The following is a 22,302-nucleotide window of genomic DNA, read 5'->3' as shown; positions in this document are numbered from 1 at the left end:
CCCATAACCAGCAAGGAAATTGAAGCAGTTATCAAAAATCTCCCAACAAGCAAGAGTCCAAGGCCAGATGGCTTCCCAGGGGAATTCTACCAAACATTTAAAGAAGAATTAATACCATTCTTCTGAAGCTGTTTCAAAAAAAATAGAAATGGATGCAAAGTTTCCAAACTCTTTCTATGAGGCCGGTATTACCTTGATCCCAAAACCAAAGACCCCACCAAAAAGGAGAATTACAGACCAATATCCCTGATGAACATGGATGCAAAAATTCTCACCAAGATACTAGCCAATGGGATCCAACAGTACATTAAAAGGATTATTCACCACCACCAAGTGGGATTTATTCCTGGACTGCAAGGGTGGTTCAATATCTGCAAGTCAACCAATTTGATACACCTCATTAATAAAAGAAAGGACAAGAATTATATGATCCTGTCAATAGATGTAGAAAAAGCATTTGACAGCGTACAGCATCCTTTTTTGATTAAAACTGTCCACAGGGTAGAGATAGAGGGAACATACCTCAATATCATAGAGACCATATATGAAAAGACCACAGCCTCTCGATGGGGAAAAACTGAGAGTTTTCCCCCTAAGTTCAAGAACACTGCTGGGATGTCCACTATCACCACTGTTGTTCAATGTAGTATTAAACATCCTAGCCTCAGCAATCAGACAACAAAAAGAAACAAAAGGCATCTGAATTAGCAAAGAGGTCAAACTCTCACTCTTTGCAGATGGCATGATACTTTATGTGGAAAACCCAAAAGACTCCAACCCAAAATTGCTAGAACTCATACAGGAATTCAGCAATGTCACAGGATATATAATCAATGCACAGAATTCAGATGCATTTCAATGCACTAAAAATGAAACAGAAGAAAGAGAAATTAAGGAGTCAATCCCATTAACAATTGCACCAAAAATCATAAGATACCTAGGAATAAACTTAACCAAAGAGGCAAAGGATCTGTATTCAGAAGACTATAGAATACTCATGAAAGAAATTGAGGCAGACACAAAGAAATGGAAAAATGTTCCATGCTCACGGATTAGAAGAACAAATATTGTTAAAACGTCTATTTTACCCAGAGCAATCTACACATTCAATGCAATCCCTATCAAAATACCATCAACTTTTTTCACAGAAATGGAACAAATAGTCCTAAAATTTGTGTGGAACCAGAAAAGACCCCGAATAGCCAAAGGAATGTTGAAAAAGAAAACCGAAGATGGTGGCATCACAATCCTGGACTTCAAGCTCTATTACAATGCGGTAATCATCAAGACAGTATGGCACTGGCACAAAAACAGACACATAGATCAATGGAACAGAATAGAGAACCTAGAAATGGAACATCAACTCTACGTTCAACTAATCTTCAACAAAGCAAGAAAGAATATCTAATGGAAAAAAAACAGTGTCTTCAACAAATGGTGTTGGGAAAATTGGACAGCCACATGCAGAAGAATGAAACTGGACCATTTCTTATACCATACACAAAAATAGAGTCAAAATGGATGAAAGACCTAAATATGAGTCAGGAATCCATCAAAATCCCAGAGGAGAACACAGGCAGCAACCTTTGTGATCTTAGCCGCAGCAACTTCTTGCTAGACATGTCTCCAAAGGCAAGGGAAACAAAGGCAAAAATGAACTATTGAGACTTCGTCAGGATAAAAAACTTTTGCACAGTAAAGGAAACAGTCGACAAAACCACCAGACAATTGACAGAATGGGAGAAGATATTTGCAAATGTCTTATCAGATAAAGGGCTAGTATCCAAAATCTATAAAGAGCTTACCAAACTCAGCACCCAAAGAACAATTAATCCAATCAAGAAATGGGTAGAAAACATGAACAGACATTTCTCCAAAGAAGACATCCAAATGGCCAATAGACACATGAAAAAATGTTCAATATCACTTGGGCTCACAAAATACAAATCAAAACCACAATGAGATACCACCTCACACCAGTCAGAATGGCTAAAAAGTCAGGAAATGTCAGATGTTTGTGAGGATGCGGAGAAAGGGGAACCCTCTTACACTGTTGGTGGGAGTTCAAGCTCTGCAGCCACTCTGGAAAACAGTACGGAGTTTCCTCAGAACATTGAAAATAGAGCTACCCTATGACCCAGCAATTGCACTCCTAGGTATTTATTCAAAAGATACAAACATATTGATTTAAAGGGGTACCTACACCCCCAATGTTTATAGCAGCAATGTCCACAATAGCCAAACTATGGAAAGAGCCCAGATGTTCATCGACAGATGAATGGATAAATAAGATGTGTGTATATATATACACACTCAATGGAATACTTCACAGTCATCAAAAGAAATGAAATCTTGGCATTTGCAGTGACGTGGACGGAACTAGAGGGTATTATGCTAAGTGAAATAAGTCAATCAAGGAAAGACAATTATAGGATCTTACTCATATGTGGAATTTAAGAAACAGAGGATCATAGGGGAAGAGAGGGAAAAATATAACAAGATGAAATCAGGGAAGGAGACAAACCAAAAGAGAACCTCTATTTTTTTAAAGATTTTATTTATATATTTGACACAGAGAGAGAGAGAGAGCACAAGCAGGGGGAGCAACAGGCAGAGGGAGAGGGAGAAACAGGCTCCCTGCTGAGCAGAGAGCCCGCCTCAGAGCTTGATCCCAGCACCCTGGGATCATGTCCTGAGCCAAAGGAAGATGCTTAACTGACTGAACCACCCAGGCACCCCCATAAAAGACTCAGAAGGCAGTTTCCTATCCGTATCTTGTGGGAGATTGCAGCAATCCTGTTTTTTTCCTTCTCCATAGTTCGAGTTGAGCACAGAACTTTCCATCTCCTTCCCTCCATGCCTCCCCCTCTCCTGAAGGATAAAACTGCAGGCTCCACTGTAAGTCCATAAAACTGGATGGCAATAGTTTAGAGCTGGCTGCTCAGCAGGAGAGCAACCCACTGCTCAAGTGTGTACATCTGGCCTCTCTGGTTTGCTGTCCTCCTGTGGGGCTGGGGACACAAGGAGCTGACACCATGCTGATTTTGCTTTTGCTGTCAGTATAAATAATAACCTGCCTAAATCCATTTGGGTTGGTTGTCTCTTTACAACCAAATCTACCCAAAGAGGCCAGCCAGCCAAAGGTTCAGGGACTGTTTGACAGGAAACCAGCATAAATGGAAGTGGAGCAAGATGAGGTTAGAGAGGATAGGGGACCAGGTCCCATAGGACTTTGCAGGCCTTTGGCCTTTATGCAGCAAGAAAGCAGGAAACACTGTAGAGTTTTGAGAGTTTTGAGCAGAGAAATGACAATGATCTGGCTCAGGTTGTCAAAAAGGATCACGTTAAAATAATCTTGGGGCACCCTGGTGGCACAGTTAAGCCTCGCACTCTTGGTTTCAGCTCAGGTCATGATCTCAGGGCCAGGGGATTGAGCCATGAGGCTCTGAGCTGAGCATCCAGCCTGCTTAAGATTCTCTCTTCACTCTCCTGCTGCCCTTCCCCCTCTCTCAAATAAATAAATAAATAAATAAATAAATAAATAAATAAATAAATAAATCTTTATAAATAAAATAATCCTAAAAATGTTTCCTTTAAGGAAATATTTAAGTGTAAGCTCCTGTTGCAATTATTAGTAAAAGTGGCTTAGATTTCTTTTATAATGGGGGCGCCTGGGTGGCTCAGTCGTTAAGCGTCTGCCTTCTGCTCAGGGTGTGATCCCAGGTCCTGGGATCGAGCCCCGCATTGGGCTCCCTGCTCTGCTGGGAGCCTGCTTCTTCCTCTCCCACTCCCCCTGCTTGTGTTCCCTCTCTCGCTGGCGGTCTCTCTCTCAAATAAGTAAATAAAAAATCTTTTAAAAAGTTTCTTTTATAATGAACTTTCTCTTTTGCTGCCCTCTTGGCCGCTCCACACTTCATAGCTTCCAGCTGCTTTTCCACTCTTGTGCACTTTTTCCTTGATGTTCATCTCCCTCCCTGTGTCTCATCTCTCTTTGACTCCTCACGGGGGCGCAGTGAAAGGTTCCTCCCGGAGGCAGTGCGCTCCTCCACGCCAAGGCCAGGTCTTACACCTTTGGCCAGATACCCAAGGGGCGCTCAGTGGGAAGCGGTGCCACGGTGTCCTTCGCCTCTGGGAACGTTGCTGCCAGGGTTTTCTCTGTCTTGCACGTCTGGATTGAGGGATCGCCGCGGCCCCAAGGTGCTGGACCCTTCTGTTGGGTCTGGCTAAGGCCTCGGGAGCCCTCCACTTCTCTCCAACATTTTCCCCTCTCGCTCTCTCTCCCACCCACGTGTGTTTTGGACTCCAGGCCCGCCCAGAGGCCAAACCTCTTTCTCCTCCTCACCTCCGGCCGCCCCTCCCCTCTTTTTTTTTTTTTTTTTTTTTTTGTCCCCTCCCTTTCTCTCCACCCCCGCCCCTATCCCGGGCCGCCCAGGCTCGGCCCATGGCCCGCCCCTCCCCGCCCCTGCTGTCCTGCCCGGTCCCCTTCCTTCCCCTTGGCTGCCCGCCTCTCCGCCCTCCTTCCCGCCCCCTCCCCACCCTAACTGGCTCGGGTCCGCTCGGACTCGGCCCCCGGCCCGCCCCTTTCGGCCCTAGGCGCCTCCTGCCCGAGGCTCGGCCCCACACTTCGGCGCTAGCTGCTCGGCCGCCGGCGTTGGGCTGCTTTGCTGGCGCGCTTGACCCGGGACTGGCCAGGTTTCGGACGTCCGTCGGTCCGTCGATCGGGAGAGAATTTACACACGCGCGGCCCGGGATGGGGCGGGCCCTGCTGCCGCTACTGCTGTGGTTCTTCCTCCCGGCGTTCTGGAGCGCAGGTGAGTGAGCGGGGCCCAGGGTCAGGCGCTGGGGGCCGGGGGCTGACGCCTAGGAGCTCGGGGGAGGGTGGGCGCCAACGGGGGAGCGCACGGCTGCAGGGCAAGTTTGCAAACACCTCCGCACGCCCCAGGCGTGCCACAGAGTGGAGCGCAGGGGCACCGACCAACCCACTGACAGAGTACCCAATATGGGTCGTGGGTGCGCGTCCCGGTGGAGTCGGGTAAGGGTGGGCACCGAGGGCTCCCCTTTACTGCAGAGGAGGAAATCGAGCTCGGCCCGGGCCGCTGCAGGTCCCGAAGTTTTCGCTCCAGAGGAATGTGGGTCGCAGGTCTGGTCGGGAAAACTTTCCTCTAGACATCGTTATGTGGTTGCACCCCGGCTCAGGCTGTGGTTCTGGGAGCCGCAGGCCGCATCTCCCGAGGGACCGGTGCCTGGAGAGGAGCAGGCTGGGAAGTTGGGGGTCACATTCCTGGTGCTGCGATCGACCAAGGACGGGAGTCCGCTAGGGAGGGACAGTCCAGTCTGCTCCCACTGGGCCCTTATGGGTAATGTTAGTGCCTCTTTTCAGGGACACCCTCTGAGTGTGGGGACCCTGGAAACATTGGAAGCATTCTTTTAGCTCCTATTATTGCTGAACAGCATCTAATGTGCTTGGACAGCTTCTAGGTTTGTCCCGATTCGGTCACATTCCAATATAAGGTTCTCGATTGGTTTAAGTGGCGGCAAGGTAAGGCGGGTTCTATTCTGCATCAACAGCCTGTTTGGAGGCTAAGTAATTAACAAGTTAAAAGTTTGATCGCTGATGCATTTCTTGAGGAAGCTGAGAAAAACTTTAACCCGGCTTCGCCAAAAAGAAAAATCAATGGGGGCGGGGGAGCGTATTTTGAATAAACACATCCCTGGCATTTTTTCTTAGTTAAAAGTTTTCTATTTCCATTCAGCACGTGGTTTTTATCTCTTTTGACCGTGAACATGGCTGAATAGCTTTTACCTAATTACAGTCAAAGGTATTTTTTAAGAATACCTGAAAAGTTCAATTTATAGTTAAGCAGTTTACTTAAAATGTTTTCCTTTGAGGTTTTCCTTTGAAAGCTCAGTTGCTCAAATAAAAAATTCTTAAAGAGTGAACCCTCTTGTTACACATTAAATTGCATATGCAATTTATAATTTCGGGCCACATAGCAATTTGAAGCAAACATCAAAAGTCAAAGCCAGTCAAGGAACTGAAACAATTCCATTCTCCACCCCCACCAAACCCTAAAAAATTCTTCAGCATTTCTGCCAGATTCCGTTTTTCATAATCTGCTGCAAATCTGTTCTGTTTTGCTGCTACTGAGAACTGACCATAGATAGTCTTGGAGGTAGTGAATGTGGTGAAAATTATGGGAAACACAACAGAAATGATAGTTTTGGTGCTTATAAAATATTTTAAAATGGTGTGTTTCTCTTAATTTTTAAAAAACCATTATAATAATCTTTCATAGCAGACAATTAACTCTAGTAGATAATCATAAAAGGTCTGCTAAAACCCACCCAGCAAGAAGAATGAAAAATTTCTCCAGTTTTTCTTCTACCTTTTGCTTTTTTTTTTTTTTTTTTTTAAGAGAAAGAGAGAGAGCTGGGGGGTGGGTCAGAGGGAGGAAAGAGAGAATTTTTTTTTAAAGATTTTGTTTAAGAGAGAGAGAGAGAAAGAGCACAAGAAGGGAGAGAGGCAGAGGGAGAAGCAGACTCCCCGCTGAACAAGGAGCCTGATGAGGAGCTCGGTTCTGGGACTCTGGGATCATGACCTGAGCCAAAGGTAGATGCTTAGCTGATTGAGCCACCCAGGTGCCCCAAGAGAGAGAATCTTAAGTAGGCTCCATACCCACCCTGATGTAGGGATCCCTCTCACGACTCTGAGATCATGACCTGAGCCAAAATCGAGTCCGGCCCTTAACTGAATGAGCCACCCAGGTGCCCTACATTTTGCTTTTTATCTTGAATTTACCAGTGAGATGTCTGACAGTGTTATATCGTACGTTGTGAAAGCTTAAAGGATGGGATTCTCACTGGCAGAATTAGAACAGAAGTAAGAATGCTATGGGTAATTAGACCCTTTGTCCAGTTTTAAGATTTTAGAGAGAGAGGGAGAGAGAAAGAGGGACAGGGTGAGGGATGTGTGTGTATACAATGGAGAGGAATGGATAAATAATTAAAATTTACATATCACTTTAACCTGGAAACCCCCCCGCCCCCCACACACACACAGATGCATACACACAAACACCATCCCACCAAGAAACACACAGAACTGAAACTGCTGAGCCAGGGTCATCAGACTTTCCAGTCTGTCCTTTCTGCTCCATCTCTGGATGGGGGAGCCAGTGAGCAGCGAAACCAGGCAAAGGGTGACTCTCTAGAGGGCCAGGGAGAGGGTAGAGGAGGAGGAATATAAAAGTGGATAAAAGTGAGGAGCTCAGCTCATCATGAAGCAATACATGCAGCTGAACTCAATCCTCAGAACAAATTGGGCTTTTAAGACCCTTCAACATTAGCATTTCCCTCCCAAGCTTATGGGATGCCAGAACCCATGTTACAGTACATCGTAAATATTTTCCCCGAGAGAGCTTTAAGTTGTCCTCTTGTTTACAAGCTTTATGACAATGGCCTCAAAATGCTTTTTGGAAGTAAGCAGGGCACATTTTAAAAATAAATGATTTTTAAAAAGTCATTCTGATCCCCTTTTTGAAAGTGATGACTAGAACACAGATATGTTTAAAACTAACAATGATTATGTTTTTCAATTTATTTTTAGAAAATAATTTCCAGATAATCTGAGGAGTAGGGCCAATGAGTTACCAGTCAGAGCTGGTTGAATCTTTAGATGCCCGTGAATTGAGAACATGTTTCCGGGTAGAAAACATGAGCCAGGACATCGGTTCCCCCCCGACCTGTAAATGAACACATATGTGTAACCGCTGCTTCCTACATAATAGCCAGAATGAAATTGTAAAGATTAATCGGACTGTGTTGTCCCCTTGTTTAAAATTCTCCAGCGGCTTCCCACTCCTCCCAGGGTTTGCAAGAGAGTGAAGAGCCTCCCACTCCCTTTGCCCCATTTCCACTTGTTCTACTGTTCACACTGCTCCAGCCACAGGGGTCTGTCTAGTGCTTCTGCAGTAAATGTTCCCTCTGGCTGGAATCTTTTCCCCAAGGTCTCTGCACACTGGCTCCTTCTTGGGTTTCAGCTCAGATGTCCTGGAAGGGGCCTTCCCTCACTCCCACCCCAACCAGAGTCTCACTTACACACACACACACACACACACACACACACACTCACGCTCTCTCTCCATTGAATGTAATTTCCTGAGAACACTTCGTTACCTGACGGTGAGATGGCACAGTGTTTCACCCATGTCAGATCCTCAGTGAATATCTGGATGGTGTCAGGGGGCCAGGCCTCTGTGGGTCTCAGCATGTGCTCCTCCCCCTTCTCTGTTCCTGCTGGCTCACCCAGAGAATTGCTGCAGCTCCCATGCCCTTGTGCTTGGGGCTTGGTTGATAGAAAACAGTCTTATATTTTGCGGTGATGCCAAAGTGATTTCATTAGTAGGAAACTTAGGGCATTGAAAGAAGATAGATTTTTGGACTATATTAACCCAATAGAGCAATATTGACATTTTATATTTTCTTAACTATTCCAGCTAGAGGGGGGAAAAAGGTCAAAAGCTGAAAAACAGAGTTAGCAGCTCCTTGGCAGAGGCGGGTTGCCTGATGTCCTGTTAGTTGTGACCCTGAGTGCCTTGACTTTGGCCCCTTGTCACTAGTTTAATCTTACCCAAAGCACAGGCTCTGGGTTGGTATGCATCCCAGCATGAGATTAATGATTATAAAAAAAAACAGAAAAAAGGAGGTTCACCACAGGAGCTTCTTGGGACTGGGATGAAAATGTTAACAGGGGGGCTGAGTAGGCAGCAAGCTGGGCTTCATGTCCTACCTGACTGGCCTCTGGGGAGCCCTGGGGGCCATGGGTAACTCAGGACCTCAGTTTCCTCTCTGGTACCTTGGGTCTCTTCACTAGTCATAGGACTGACAGGAGGATGAAATGAGCTAAGGGCACGTGGTAAATGCTCCAAAAATATTAGCCATCACTGCCAATGATTCTCCTCCATTCTTCTGAGCTCAAACTTTGGGGTAATGTTTTTCCTAGACAAAAAGTGTTGGGGGGAAGGGTTCTTTTCTCGCTGACACGTATCCTTAGTTGCAGCCTGAAATACGAGAACAGAGCTGTGGGCCACCCTCCACCATTCAGAGCCCTTCAGTGAAGGGGTCCTAGAGCCCTAGGGCAACCAGGTCCTTGTCGCTGCTCTTTAGAGCTTTGTTCCTAGTAGTTCTGCTTGCAAAACCCGCGCTTGTCACTTGTGGCTGGTCTGATGAGGCAGGGCCTGCCTTGCTGCCACTCCCCCCTCACCCCCCTTCTCCCCGTTACCTTCACTTGCTGAGTTCAGACTTAGCATAGTACAGGAATAGCTTCCTGTCATGTGCCTCTCAGGAAGGTATAAAAATGAAGTCCAATTCCTGCTCAACGGTTCCCACATAACGCTACTCCAAAGTGGGTGTGGTTTGTTTTTGTTGTTGCACTTGGTTTGGTTTTGTTGGGTTTGAATGTAAGCGTCCAGATACTCCCTTTCCTTTTTATCAGCTAAAACTAGGTTTCCCAAGTGAAGCCTTCTGGCTGCAGTGGATACAAAATGAGGCTTTGTTTCTTGGATTAACTGTGTACGTGTCTGAGTGTGTGTGTGTGCGGGTGGTCCGTGAGCACGGGGACCGGGCAGGGAGCTCCAGACGCACTCCTGGCTCCCAGACACTTCCTACTTGGTGGCAGGTATGAGCCAGTCCCCAGGTACCCTCAGGGAAGTCCAGACTCCTCTGCCTCTTACACTCCGGGGCATGTGCTACCCCCTGACTGGGAAGTAACTTGCTCTGTCTCTTCACCTGGTTCTAGTCCTTCTGCCTCCAGCTGAAGGTTGAACATGCAGCCTGGCAGGGGTTGAGAATTCCATGAAGATCTGTGGACAGGACCAGCTGGGGAAGCCCTAGGCTGCCACGGCCAGGTGACTTCCTCAGTTCCTGGTGTTTTAAAGAAATAAATGGGACTCCTGGGTCGCTCAGTCAGTTAAGTGTCAGCCTTCGGCTCAGGTCATGATCCCAGGGTCCTGGAATGGAGCCCCTCTCCCCTACCCCAGGGCTCCCTGCTCAGCAGAGAGCCTGCTTCTCCCTCAGCCTCTGCCCTTCCCCCTGCTTGTGCACACACGCATTCTCTCTTTCTGTCAAATAAATAAATGAAATCTTAAAAAATGAAGTGATAAATGAAGAAAGGGTGATTATGTCTTATACATGTCATAGAGAAACCTACATGGCTCTTTCACGTAATGTAAAATGGATTTTCCATGAATCTTGGGGGCGGTTGGGGAGGAGCAGAGGGGGAGAGAGAAAGAGAGGGGATAGATGTTGACTTCATGTTTGGACCAAGATCTTACAGAAGTTTTACACCAAAACTAAGAATGTTTGAGAAACTTAATGCCTGGGGAAAGCCCATTTCATTTCATCTCAATGTATAGACTTTTATGACAGCAAACTCTATGCTCCTGTGTCTCCTTGTACCCAGTCATTAATGGTGTCTTCTGGATATTTCTCGGTCGGTTCCTTCAAAGGTGCTGTCTGGCGCCTGTCAAGTGAGCCAAGGCCCCAGCCAGATCTGATCATCACGGTGTTCACGCCCTGCCCTAGCTCACTCAAGAAAGGGGCTCACCCTCAGGACGTGGGTCTCAGGTTGGCATTTGACAATCAGGCAGATGCTCTTGGACAGATCTCTTCTTGTACAATCTGCTTTTTTGGAGGGGTGGGGAAGCTCGTTACCTCAGCATTCAGGGACAGTAAGCATCTTAGAATCTGCCTTTGCCGTGGTCTTGCCTCTCATTAGACACACAAAGGAAAGCCTTGTTTATCTTGGAGAAGCGATTGTTTTGCTATTTTAAGCTTTAGGGCTTCTTCCAGCGCCTAATAGTAGACTGGCCTCATTATGGTTTTTGAAAATGATCTTCTTTTTTTTTTTTTACAAGTCAGAGCAAGCTGTCTTGGTGGAGAATATTAGAACATGGACTCAAACTTGCTGAAAGTTGTTTTCTGTCCCCGCACCACTTAGTGAATGCACAGTGAGATGATAAATTATTCATGGGCTCCCAAGTGCTGCCGGTCTGGGGGGCTGGTTTTCCACTTGCTGCAGTACCTGGCAGGCTGCCTCCACACAGGAAGTGAAACCAGCCCTTAAGCCTTTTTACAATTCTGCCTCATGATTTGAAGATTTGTTGATGAAAGCAATGTTCTTTGAAAGTTTTGGAGCAAAGAAAAAAGGAAGCTCATTAGATTTAGCGTTCCATCTAAAGCATTAGTTGAAAAATAAAACTGCTTTGGGAATCCAGAGATAGAAGTTCTCTTCCCAGTTTTGATATTAACTTGCAGGGACACTTGGGGTAAGGTGCTCCACCTTTCTGAAACTTCAAATCCCCACCGATCAAATGGGAGGGCAGATAGGTGATTCTGGGGTCCCCTCTAGGGCAAAAAACAGATTCTGTCTGAAGGGGAGTCATGGGGTGGGACACTTTCTCAGTGTGGTTCCAGACACAGTGCCTTGGCGTGAGTGTGAACCTCCCAGGCCTGTGCCTGACTCCGGCTGTGAGTGTCCTCAGGCCTCAGCCTAGAAACGGGGCCAGAGGCAACACAGAGTTTTCTTAAAAATGAGTCATACCAGTGGGTTCTTTACTGTGGGCAGCTTCCATTCCCTGACGCCTGAGCTGTCTGTGCCCCCAAGAAGTAGCCCCTCCAGCTATACAGATGTGTATTTCTGAGGATACTGGACCTGCCCAAACAAATTATGGCTTCTTACTGTCAAGTCTGCAGGGAGCATGGACTCTTGGGTTCTGGAAGACACATGGATGATTATATAGTCTTTCTGGGCCGGGCAGAGTAGAACGTGTCTCCCCAGGGGGCACAGCAGAATCTCCAGGCTCCAGGGGGGAATTATATCATTTTACAAAGTCTGTCCTGTAATATCACGATGTAATTTTATATTTGGAAATTAAGTAAGTATTTTATAATGTGAATTGTAGGATATAAATCTCCTAAGCATTTTGGCTAGGAGGATAGGAGAAAGTCAGCTAGGAAGCTTTTTCAAAATATGGAAGCCCAGACCCCACCTACGACCTATGGACTCCGTCTTTAGGGTGCAGCCCTAACCAGTAGGAGTCCGAGCCATTCTGAGCACATCTCTTGTTACACCCCACCAATGCAATGCGTCTGGTTCTTTTTTTTTTTTTTTTTTTTAAGATTTTATTTGTTTATTTGACAGAGAGAGACACAGCCAGTGAGAGAGGGAACACAAGCACGGGGAGTAGGAGAGGAAGAAGCAAGCTCCTAACTAGCAGGGAGCCCGATGTGGGCTCGATCCCAGGACTCTGGGATCACACCCTGAGCTGAAGGCAGATGCTTAACGACTGAGCCACCCAGGTGCCCCGCAATGCGTCTGATTCTTGAGGAGAACTGGGGAGCCTCCCACCTTCCCCCATTGAAGCCCCCATTGCTCCCCACTCCAGTCTCCTCCCCTTTCCTCACCTCCCCCAGAGAAAACCACTCCCCTACACTAGGTGATTTAATTTACATGCGTCTCTTTACCCTTTGACAACACAGAATTGTATCGGTGACACTTTGCAGTGTTGTTTGACGCCATGTCAGGTAAGGTTTACTTTTGGTTGCATGTAACAGAAAACCTCACTTCAGTGGCTCAACCAAGAGGAAGGTATTTCTCTCCTACAACAAGCAGTCTGAGGGTAGCCAGGCTGGGGTTGGGACAGAGGATCCACGATGTGGTCAGGGACCTGGCTCTTCCTGGCTCTTTATTCCATCATCTTTAGTATATGGTTTTAGAGCTCATCGTCTCCAAATGGATGCTGCATCTCTGAGCATTTCGTTCGCATTCCAAGAAGGCGGAGTCAGGAAGGACAAAACACAACCAGTTTCATACTAGCTGAGTCTGCCCCTTTTTAGGCCATAAGAAGATGATAGCTTTATGCAAAGCCCCAAGCTGTTGACTTCTGCTTGAGTTTCGTTGGCTGTACCAAGCTGCAAGAAACAGTGACAAATCAATTATTATATTAGCAAGGAAAGTTGCTCCCTGAATGAGATCAGGTCCCATTTGTAGGAAAAGGGGGACTGAGCATTGAGCAGGACACTAGCAGCTGCTGCTCTACACATGTGATAAAATTTTATATAAATAGTGTGCTTTCTTTCAGCTTGTTTTCTCACTCTGTGTTAAGTTTGCTAGACTCGTCTGGGTTGAACAGTGTTGCCCTGGTTTATTTATCTTCAAAGGCAAATATGGGAATATGCCGTAGTTTATTATCTGGTCTCCTTTTATTGGGCATTTAGAGTTTTCTACATTTTTCTGTTACCAACAGTGTTGCTGATGTGGAAATGTTGGGGTTCGGAGCAGACAGTCAAGAAAGCATTCTTGAGACATCTTGTTTGCAAAAAGGTGGCTTTACCCAGTGCAAAAAGTTGGCTTTACCCCGTGGTAAAGCACCGGGACAGGACTGGTGGGCAGGAAGAGCTGCAGTGAAGTCCCGAGGAGTGATTGATTATATACTTTCAAGTTGGCAGGGGGTTAGGGACAGCACAAGCTTCCCAGGTATTTGGAAACAAGGTTTCCAGGACCCTGAGGCGGCTAGCTATTGTTAGGAAAAGGTCTTTTATTGCTGTATAGTAAAAACCTCAGTCATAAGACCCTTCAGATGTATATCAGTGGGTCCTAGGCTTGCGGGGTGGCTGCCAACATATATCTTGCCAGAGACAAAGGAAGTTTCCAAAGGAATTTCCATTTGTTTAAAGTAGACTCACAGGATCTTGGGGGGGTCTGGACGAAGTTAAACCAAGATTGCCTTTTGCCCTTAGCCAAGTGTCAACATCAGGCAGCTGAGCTCCCAGAGGACAGTCACTCTGCCTGTTTAAGGACTTGTCAATGGACTGTAAGTAGTCAGGAAATTCAATTTTTTCTTTTGCCTTTGTTTCCCACATCATTGCTAAGAGCATTCTTGTTTTTAATCTTTTCCTTATAGAGGATTAATTTGCTATAATAAAATGCACAGATTTTAAGTGTCAAGTTTGAAGAGTTTTGACAAATACATGTTAAAACCACTACCCGAGTTAAGATAGCCATGAACTTGCGTGCGTGTCTCACTGTGGACATGTGTGAGTCCTTAGGAGTAGAAATGCTGAGTTGTAGTTTGTATGCAATTTCAGCCTCATCATATATTGCCAAATTGTTATTAGAATAGAAAAAAACCTTTCTTCCGCACATCTTACAGGTAGGTTATTGCTGTGGAAGATCTCGACTGAGGCATTTCTTCAGTACCTCAAGAATACTCTAGATAGGTCTGGTAATGCTGTCCAGGCTGGTTGTAGCCAGGTTGCGAAGCAGGCTGAGACCATTTTAGCAGCAGCCACTGGCCCTCCAGGCTCACCACCCAGCGCCCCATCCCTGCCCTTGCCTGGCATAAGGCACTCTAGAGCCCTGTTCTGTCCAGCCCTGAGAACCAACCACAAGTAGGGGCTTAGGAGCTGGAGCCTGAATGTGGCTGGTGAGGTGAGGGTGGGTGGGACTGGGAGAAGTCCCTTCACTCCTTCCTACCCATGATGATCTGCCAAGTTGCTTAGCACCTGTGAGCCTCAGGCTCCTCACTGCAAACTGGGGGCAACGCTACTCCCTGCCCAGGATCAGAGGATCGTGTAGGTGGAAAGACTGGCAGAGTGTGAACATCCAGAGATAATACAGATGCTGTGGCTTTTGCCTCTTAGCCAATAGAAGATACTAAACATAGTTAGATTTTTAAAATTAAATTTTTAGGATAATTTTAGATTCTTATGCTGTTTCTAATGAATAATATGAAGAAGCCCCCATGTCCCCTTTACCTAGTTACCCCCGAAGGGTAGCATCTTAGGAAAATGTAGTACAATATCACAAGCCAGATATGTACATGGGTACTGACATCCACCACTGCAGGATCCCTCATTACCCTCTCACCTCCTTAACATCTGGCAGCCGCTAATCGGTTTTCCATTTCTTTAACTTTGTCATTTCAAAAATGCCATATAGGGGCGCCTGGGTGGCACAGCGGTTAAGCGTCTGCCTTCGGCTCAGGGCGTGATCCCAGCGTCATGGGATCGAGCCCCACATCGGGCTCCTCTGCTATGAGCCTGCTTCTTCCTCTCCCACTCCCCATGCTTGTGTTTCCTCTCTCTCTGGCTGTCTCTATCTCTGTCGAATGAATAAATAAAATCTTTAAAAAAAAAAAATGCCATATAAACTGTATTAGTTTCCCATTTGCTGCCATGACAGATTACCACCAACTTAGTTGCTCGAAACAACAAAATATCATATCTTACAGTTCAGTAAGTCAGAAGTCTGACATGGGTCTCATTGGGGCTAACATCAGGGTGACAACAGGGTGTCCCTCCTCTCTGGAGTCTGTAGGAAGAGTCTATGTTCTTGCCTTTTCTAACTTCTAGGGTCCCACCTTCATTCCTGGCCCCTTCCTCCATCCTCAAAGCCAGCAAGCATGGGTCGTGTCTTTTGGCACTGCAACACTGACACCAACTCTTCTGTCTCCCTTTGTACTTTTATGGGCCCTTGAAATGACACATTCTCGACAGCATTTGGTGATGTCGCTTTTTAATTTTAGCCATCCTGACAGGTATGAAGTGATACCACATTGTGGTCTTTTTTTTTTTTCCTAAGATTTTATTTATATATTTGACACAGAGAGAGAGATAGTGAGAGAGAAAGAGCGCAATCAGGGGGAGAGGGAGAAGCAGGCTCTCCGCTGAGCAAGGAGCCTGACATGGGACTCGATCCCAATCAGGACCTGAGCTGAAGGCAGCCACTTAACCGACTGAGCCACCCAGGTGCCCCTACACACTGGAGTCTTAATTTGAATTTCCCTAATGGTTTACGATGTTGAACACATTTTCATGAGCGTAGTTGTCATCCACATATATTCTTTGGTGAAACGTTTCTTCATGTCTTTGCACTTTTTTTTTTTTTTTTTTTAAAGATTTTATTTATTTATTCGACAGAGATAGAGACAGCCAGCGAGAGAGGGAACACAAGCAGGGGGAGTGGGAGAGGAAGAAGCAGGCTCATAGCAGAGGAGCCTGATGTGGGGCTCAATCCCATAATGCCGGGATCACGCCCTGAGCCGAAGGCAGACGCCTAACCGCTGTGCCACCCAGGCGCCCCGTCTTTGCACTTTTCTAATTGGATTGTTTGTTTCTGAGTTTTGAGGGTTCTTTAATAATCTAGATACTAGTGCTTTCTCAGATAGGTGGTTTGCAAATAAATTTATCCAAGTCTGTTGTTTTTGTTTTTTTTCTCTTAGTGGGGTCTTTTGCAGAGCAAACATTTTTAGTTTTGATGAAATTCAGTCTATTACATTTTCTTTTTATGTAGCATACTTTTGGTGGCCAGTGTAAGACTGTTTGCCTAACTCTGGGTCCTGAAGATTTTCTCCTGTTTTTTTTTTTTCCTAAAAGTTTTAAGTTTCACATTTATATTAGTTAATTTTTTAATAAAGTGTAAGATTTAGGTCAAGTTTAATTTTTTTGCCTATGGATATCCACTTGCTCCAGCATCATTTCTTTAAAAAGCTATCTTTCCTCCATTGAATTGCTTCTGACCTTTGCCAAAAAGAGGTTGGGTATATTTGTGTGAGAACGTTTCTGGTTCTCTTGTGTTCCATTGATCTATGTGTCTGTACCTCTGCTAATACTATCCAGTTTGATTATTGCAGCTATATAATAAGTTTTGAAATTGGGGAGACTGATTCCTCCCATTTTATTCTTCTTTTTCAAATCTGTTTTAGCTATTCTAGATCCTTTGCTTTTCCACACAAATTTTAGAAATATATTGTTTTTATCTACAAAAACAATCTTCCTGGTATTTTAGGAATTGTGTTAAATCTGTATGTGCTTTTTTTCTGACATCAAATATGTAGTTTCGACAACAAATTCTCCAGTTCTCTGACCTCGACTGGGTGTCCTACGATTCAATTCAGTTCTCACACTACCTAGAGTTAGCCTAGACCTCACAGGTTAGGGGCTCAATCTCATAGGACCGCCCCCCATTTCAGACACCAGCTCCAATGAACTCTCCAGGCTACCTACCTTCTGCCCAGCTGACTACAAATTCAGGGGTGCCCAGGCCATCCTTTCCCCTTCAGGTTTGGTAGTTCACTAGACCAACCTACAGAACTTAGGAAAGCGCTGTTCTTATGATTACAGCTTTATTAGAAATGATACAACTCAGGAATAGCCAAATGGAAGAGATACATAGGGCAAGGTGTAGGGGAAGACGTTCAGAGCTTCCATGCCTTCTCTGAGTGCACCACCTTCCCCGCACATTGATGTGTTCACTAACTCAGAAGCTCCCCAAACCTTTTTGTTTAGGGTTTTTACATGGAATTTCCTTACATGAGCATGATTGTTTAAATCATTGGCCATTAGTGACTAAACTCAATTTCCAGCCCCTTTCTCATACCTCGAGGTTGGGCATGGGGCAGAATATTCTAACCCTCTAATCCTGTGTTTTTCGGATGATCAGCTCCCATCCTGAAGCAATCTAGGGGCCCCACCCTAAGTCACTTTATTAGTGTGAACTCAGATGTGTTCCAAAGATACTCTTTATGAATAACAAAAGACATTTCTATCACTTGGGAAATTCTAGGGATTTTAGGAGCTCTGTGACAGGAACTGGGGACAAGGACCAGATAAATGTATTTTTATTATTATTTTTTTTTTATTTTTTAAAGATTTTATTTATTTATTTGACAGAGAGAGACAGCCAGTGAGAGAGGGGGAACACAAGCAGGGGGAGTGGGAGAGGAAGAAGCAGGCTTTTAGTGGAGGAGCCTGATGTGGGGCTCGAACCCAGAACGCTGGGATCACGCCCTGAACCGAAGGCAGATGCTTAACCACTGCACTACCCAGGCGCCCCCAGATAAATGTATTTTTAATATTCTGTGATCTATATATCACTTTAAGGAGAATTGATGTCTTTACTGTGTTAAGACTTCCAACTTATGAACCCAGTATGTCTCTCTGTTTATTTAGATCTTTTTTCATCTCTCCTATCAGTGCTTTGTAGTTTTCAGGATATGAGTTCTGTATGTGCTTTGTTAGATTTATACCTAAGTATTTCATCATTTGGGAGTGATTGTAAATGGTACTGTATTTTTAATTTTGATGTCTACAAGCTCATTACTTAGTATATAGAAGTAAAATAACTTTTGTATATTTATCTTGTATCCTGTGACCTTGATGAAATCAGTTATTAGTTCTGAGGACATTTTTTTAATAGATTCTGTGGGATTTGCTATGTAGACAATCATATCTGCAAATAGTGCCTATTTTATTTCTTCCTTTCTGATCTTTCCTTTCTGATGCTTTTTATTTCTTTTTCTTGCTTTACTGCATTGGCTAGAACTTTCAGCACTATGTTGACTAAGAATGAGGACTGCAGGGGCACCTGGGTGGCTCAGTCGGTTAAGCATCCAACTCTTGATCTCAGCTCCGGTCTTGATCTCAGGGTCATGAGTTCAAGCCCTGCATTGGGCTCCATGTTTGGTGTGGAGTCTACTTAAAAACAAACAAGCAAAGAATGGGGTAAGCAGACATTTTGCTTTATTTCTAATCTAAGAGGAAAAGAATGAAGTTTTTTACCATAAAGTAAAATGATAGCTTTCAGTTTTTTGTAGATGCTCTTTATCAAGTTGAGCACGTTCTCCTCTCTTTCTATTTTCTTAAAAATTGTGAATGGGTATTGAATGGTTGTTGGACTTTGTTAAATGATTGATATGATTATGTGATTTTTCTTCTTTAACCTGTTAATATGGTGGATGACATTGATTGATTTTCATTAATTTCATATATTGAACCAACTTTCTATCCATGGAATAAATTCCACTTGATCTTGGTATATAATTATCTTTATACATTGTTGAATTCTATTTGCTGATATTTTGTTAAGGAGTTTTTGCATCTATATTCATGAAGGATGTTGATCTGTACTTTTTTTCTTTACTGTGTTTGTCTAGTTTTGGTGTCAGGACACCAGCTTCGTCAAGTATATTGGCTTTTGTCCTCTCCTAGTTTCTGGAAAATATTATGTAGAATGTGTGCTAATTCTTCTTTAAGCATTTGGTATAATTATCCAGTGAAACTGTTTTGGCCTGGAAATTAATTTTGGGGGGATTTTTTTAGATGATGAATTTAATGTCCTTTATAGTCACAGGGATATTCAAATTATCTGTTTCATAGTGGGTGAGTTGTAGTAGTAGTTTGTGTCTTTTGTGGAATTAGTCCATTTCCTCTATATTGTCAGATTTGTGTGTAGAGTTCTTTGTAGTATTTAATTATTATCCTTTTGATGTCTGTACAATCAATAGTAATATTCCTTGTTTCATTCCTGATATTAGTAATTTGTGTCTTCTTTTTTTTCTTTGTAGTCTTGCTAGAGATTTGTCAATTTCATTGGTTATTTTCAAACACCCAGTTCTTTGTTTCATTGATTTTCTCTAATGCTTTTCTCTTTTGTTTCCTTTCCTATAAATATATTATTTTTTCTTTTGCTCTTCTTTGTCTGTGTTCCAAGCTTAGATTACTAAGTAAATTTTCCCTCAGCACTGTGTTGTGTCCCACAAATTTTTATGTTTTATCTTTATCTTCATTCAGTTCAGTATATATTTTTTTTATTTCCCTTGAGACATCCTCTTTGATCCATAGCTTATATAGAAGTTTAGTTTGCAAGTATTTGAAGAATTTCCTATTACCTTTCTGTTATTTCTGATTATTTCCATTGTGGTCAGAGAACACAAACTATGATTTTTAATTCTTTTAAATTTCTTGAGATTTGCTTTATGGCCCACGATATGGTTTATCTTGGTTTATATCCCATCGTCATTTGGAAAGAATGTGGATTCTGCTGTTGTTGGTTGGAATGTTCTATAAATGTAGACTAGATTCTTTCCATTGGCCATGTCATCTAGTTCTTCTATATCCTTGCTTATTTTCTGCCTTGTTCTATGATCAGCTCTTGAGAGAGAGATGGTGAAGTCTCCAACTACAATTGTTAATTTGTTTTTTCTCCTTTCAGTTATATCAGTTTTTGCTTCACATATTTTGTAGCTCTTTGCTTTGTTTGGTACACACTCATTTAAGACTGCTATATCTTCTTGGTAGATTGAGTCTTTATCATTATATAATTTGCCTTTCTGTCTCTGGTAGATTTCTTTGCTTTGAAATCTACTTTATCTGATATCAAGGTGGCTATCTTGCTTTCTTTTGATTAATGGTTGCATGATATATCTTTTTCTGTCTTCTGTGTTCAACTTGCCTGTATCATTATATTTGCCATGAATTTCTTATAAACAGCAGATAGCTGGGTAGTTTTTTAATCTACTGTGCCAATCTTGATCTTTTAATATACTTAGATCATTTAATGTAATTATCGATATATTAGGTGTTGCTGTTTCATCAGTTCAAGGTAATTATAAAATCCCTACCTCCTTTAAAGTTCCTTTACTTCCCCATTTAAGACATAATTATCTTACATATTTCTTCATATATAGAACTATATCAGATGGTGTTACAGTTTTTCTTTAATCATCAGGCATAATTTAGAAAACTCAAGAAGAGGAAAGTCTATTGTATTAACCAATATTTTTGCTTTCTGTGTTTTTTCCTCCCTTCCGATGATTCAAGTTTCCTTCTTTTATTGTTTTCTTTCTGTTTAGAGAGTTTCCTCTGGCTATTTTTTAAGAGTAGTCTGCTGATGACAAATTCTTAGTTTTCCTTCATCTGGAATATTTTGGTTTCCCCTTCATTTCTGAAAAATTCTGAGTTGACTGTTCTCTCCTTTCAGCACTTATGAAACATGCCACTTCCTTCTGTCCTCCATGGTTCCCTATGTGAAGTATACTGCCATTTGAATTGTTTTTCTCCTATAGGTCACGCATTATCTCTCTCTCTCTCAGTGCTTTCAAAAGTTTTCCGTGTCTTTACTATTCAGAAGTTTGACTGTGATATATCTTGGTGTGGATATTTTTGGGGTTTATCCTATGTTAGTTTCACTCAGATGTTTGATTTTGTAGGTTTATATTTTTTGTCAGGCTTAGGAAGCTTTCAGCATTATTTCTTCAAGTGCTTTTTCATTCTCGCTCTCTTCTTTCTCCTCTCCTTCCAGGACTCTGAGAATACAAACATTAGATCTTTAGCAATAGTCCTAGAGGTTCTGGAGTCTCTGTTCATTTTTTTCTCAGTCTCTTTTCTCTCTGTTGTTCAGATTAGATCATTTTCTGTGGTTCTGTCTTCCAGTTCACTGATTCTTTCGTCTGCCCCTGCCTTCTGTTATTGAGCCCACCCATTGAGTTTTTATTTTGGCTATTGTATTTTTCAGTTCAAAAAGTTGCATTTTTAAATATATATCTTTAATTTCTTTACTATGACTTTATATTTCTTTGTTGAGGCTTTCTATGTTTCATGTGTTTCATGTTCTTACTTGTTCATTGAAGTATTTTTAAGATTCCTTTTTTAAAACTTTTTTCAGATAATTCTCTGTCACCTTGCTGTTGGTATTTCATTCAGTTTGAGATTGAATTTTTTATTGAAACCTAGGTATTTGGGGTATTATATTATGAGACTCTGGCTCTTATTTTTATCTTTTGTTATACTGGGTTTCCTCTCAGCTGCTCTAGCTGGCAAAGAGGTATGCTGCCTCTTCACTGCCCACTGGGGGTAGAATTCTAGGTTTTCCCTTCAACCTCCATTGGCATCTGACTGTGAGTTACTGCTGATTAGAGGTGGAGTGGGAGTTCTGGCTGCCCATTAGGTTTCCACTGACACCTCCTGTCTGGGAGGGGTTGGAGTGCCTTAGTACTTCCTGACTGTTCACCACCTTACCTCCACTGACACTAGGGGAAGAGGAGGGATGGCCTCACTGGCAGCAGTGAAACCCCTGATTCTCTACTAGACCTTCTCTGATGCCACCCCAGTGGGTACAGGAAGGGGTGCCCCATTAATGCCAGGTGGGAGTGGAAGTCCACGCTTCCCACATGGTCTTTACTAACACAAGCCAGTGAGGATGAAAGTCTCAGCTTTCTACTTGGCCCTCTCTGATACCACCTGATGGAATAGTTGTGGCACCTCTTTTCAACCCAGTAAGGGTAGAGGTCTAGGCTCCCCACTTGACCTTTGCTGGCATGGGTGGGGATGGGACCATAGGGTTTTCTGGGTGGGTTGCCTGGAGAAGAACAGTTTTTATTTTAAGATTTTATTTATTTATTCAAGAGAGAGAGCGAGAGCATGAGCAGGGGGAGGGGCAGAGGGAAAGGGAGAAACAGACTCCCC

At 43.6% G+C, this 22,302-nt stretch overlaps 1 protein-coding gene across 1 annotated transcript in view; it reads left to right on the top strand.

Moving 5' to 3' along the window:
- The first annotated feature begins 4,583 nt into the window (after window positions 1-4,583).
- Window positions 4,584-22,302, top strand: part of MERTK (MER proto-oncogene, tyrosine kinase) — a 106,137-nt gene continuing 88,418 nt past the window's right edge. Inside the window, exon 1 of the mRNA XM_045808937.2 lies at window positions 4,584-4,811. Within this exon, the coding sequence (XP_045664893.2) occupies window positions 4,751-4,811 (61 nt within the window). The 5' untranslated portion in view covers window positions 4,584-4,750. The remainder of the gene's footprint in view (window positions 4,812-22,302) is intronic.

This window comes from Ursus americanus, chromosome 7 (genome assembly GCF_024610735.1).
Source record: "Ursus americanus isolate L20-20 chromosome 7, mUrsAme1.1.p, whole genome shotgun sequence".
In the NCBI taxonomy this organism is placed as follows: domain Eukaryota; kingdom Metazoa; phylum Chordata; class Mammalia; order Carnivora; family Ursidae; genus Ursus; species Ursus americanus.
The sequence above is the reverse complement of the archived record's forward strand: the minus strand, read 5'-3'. Positions and strand labels throughout refer to the sequence as shown.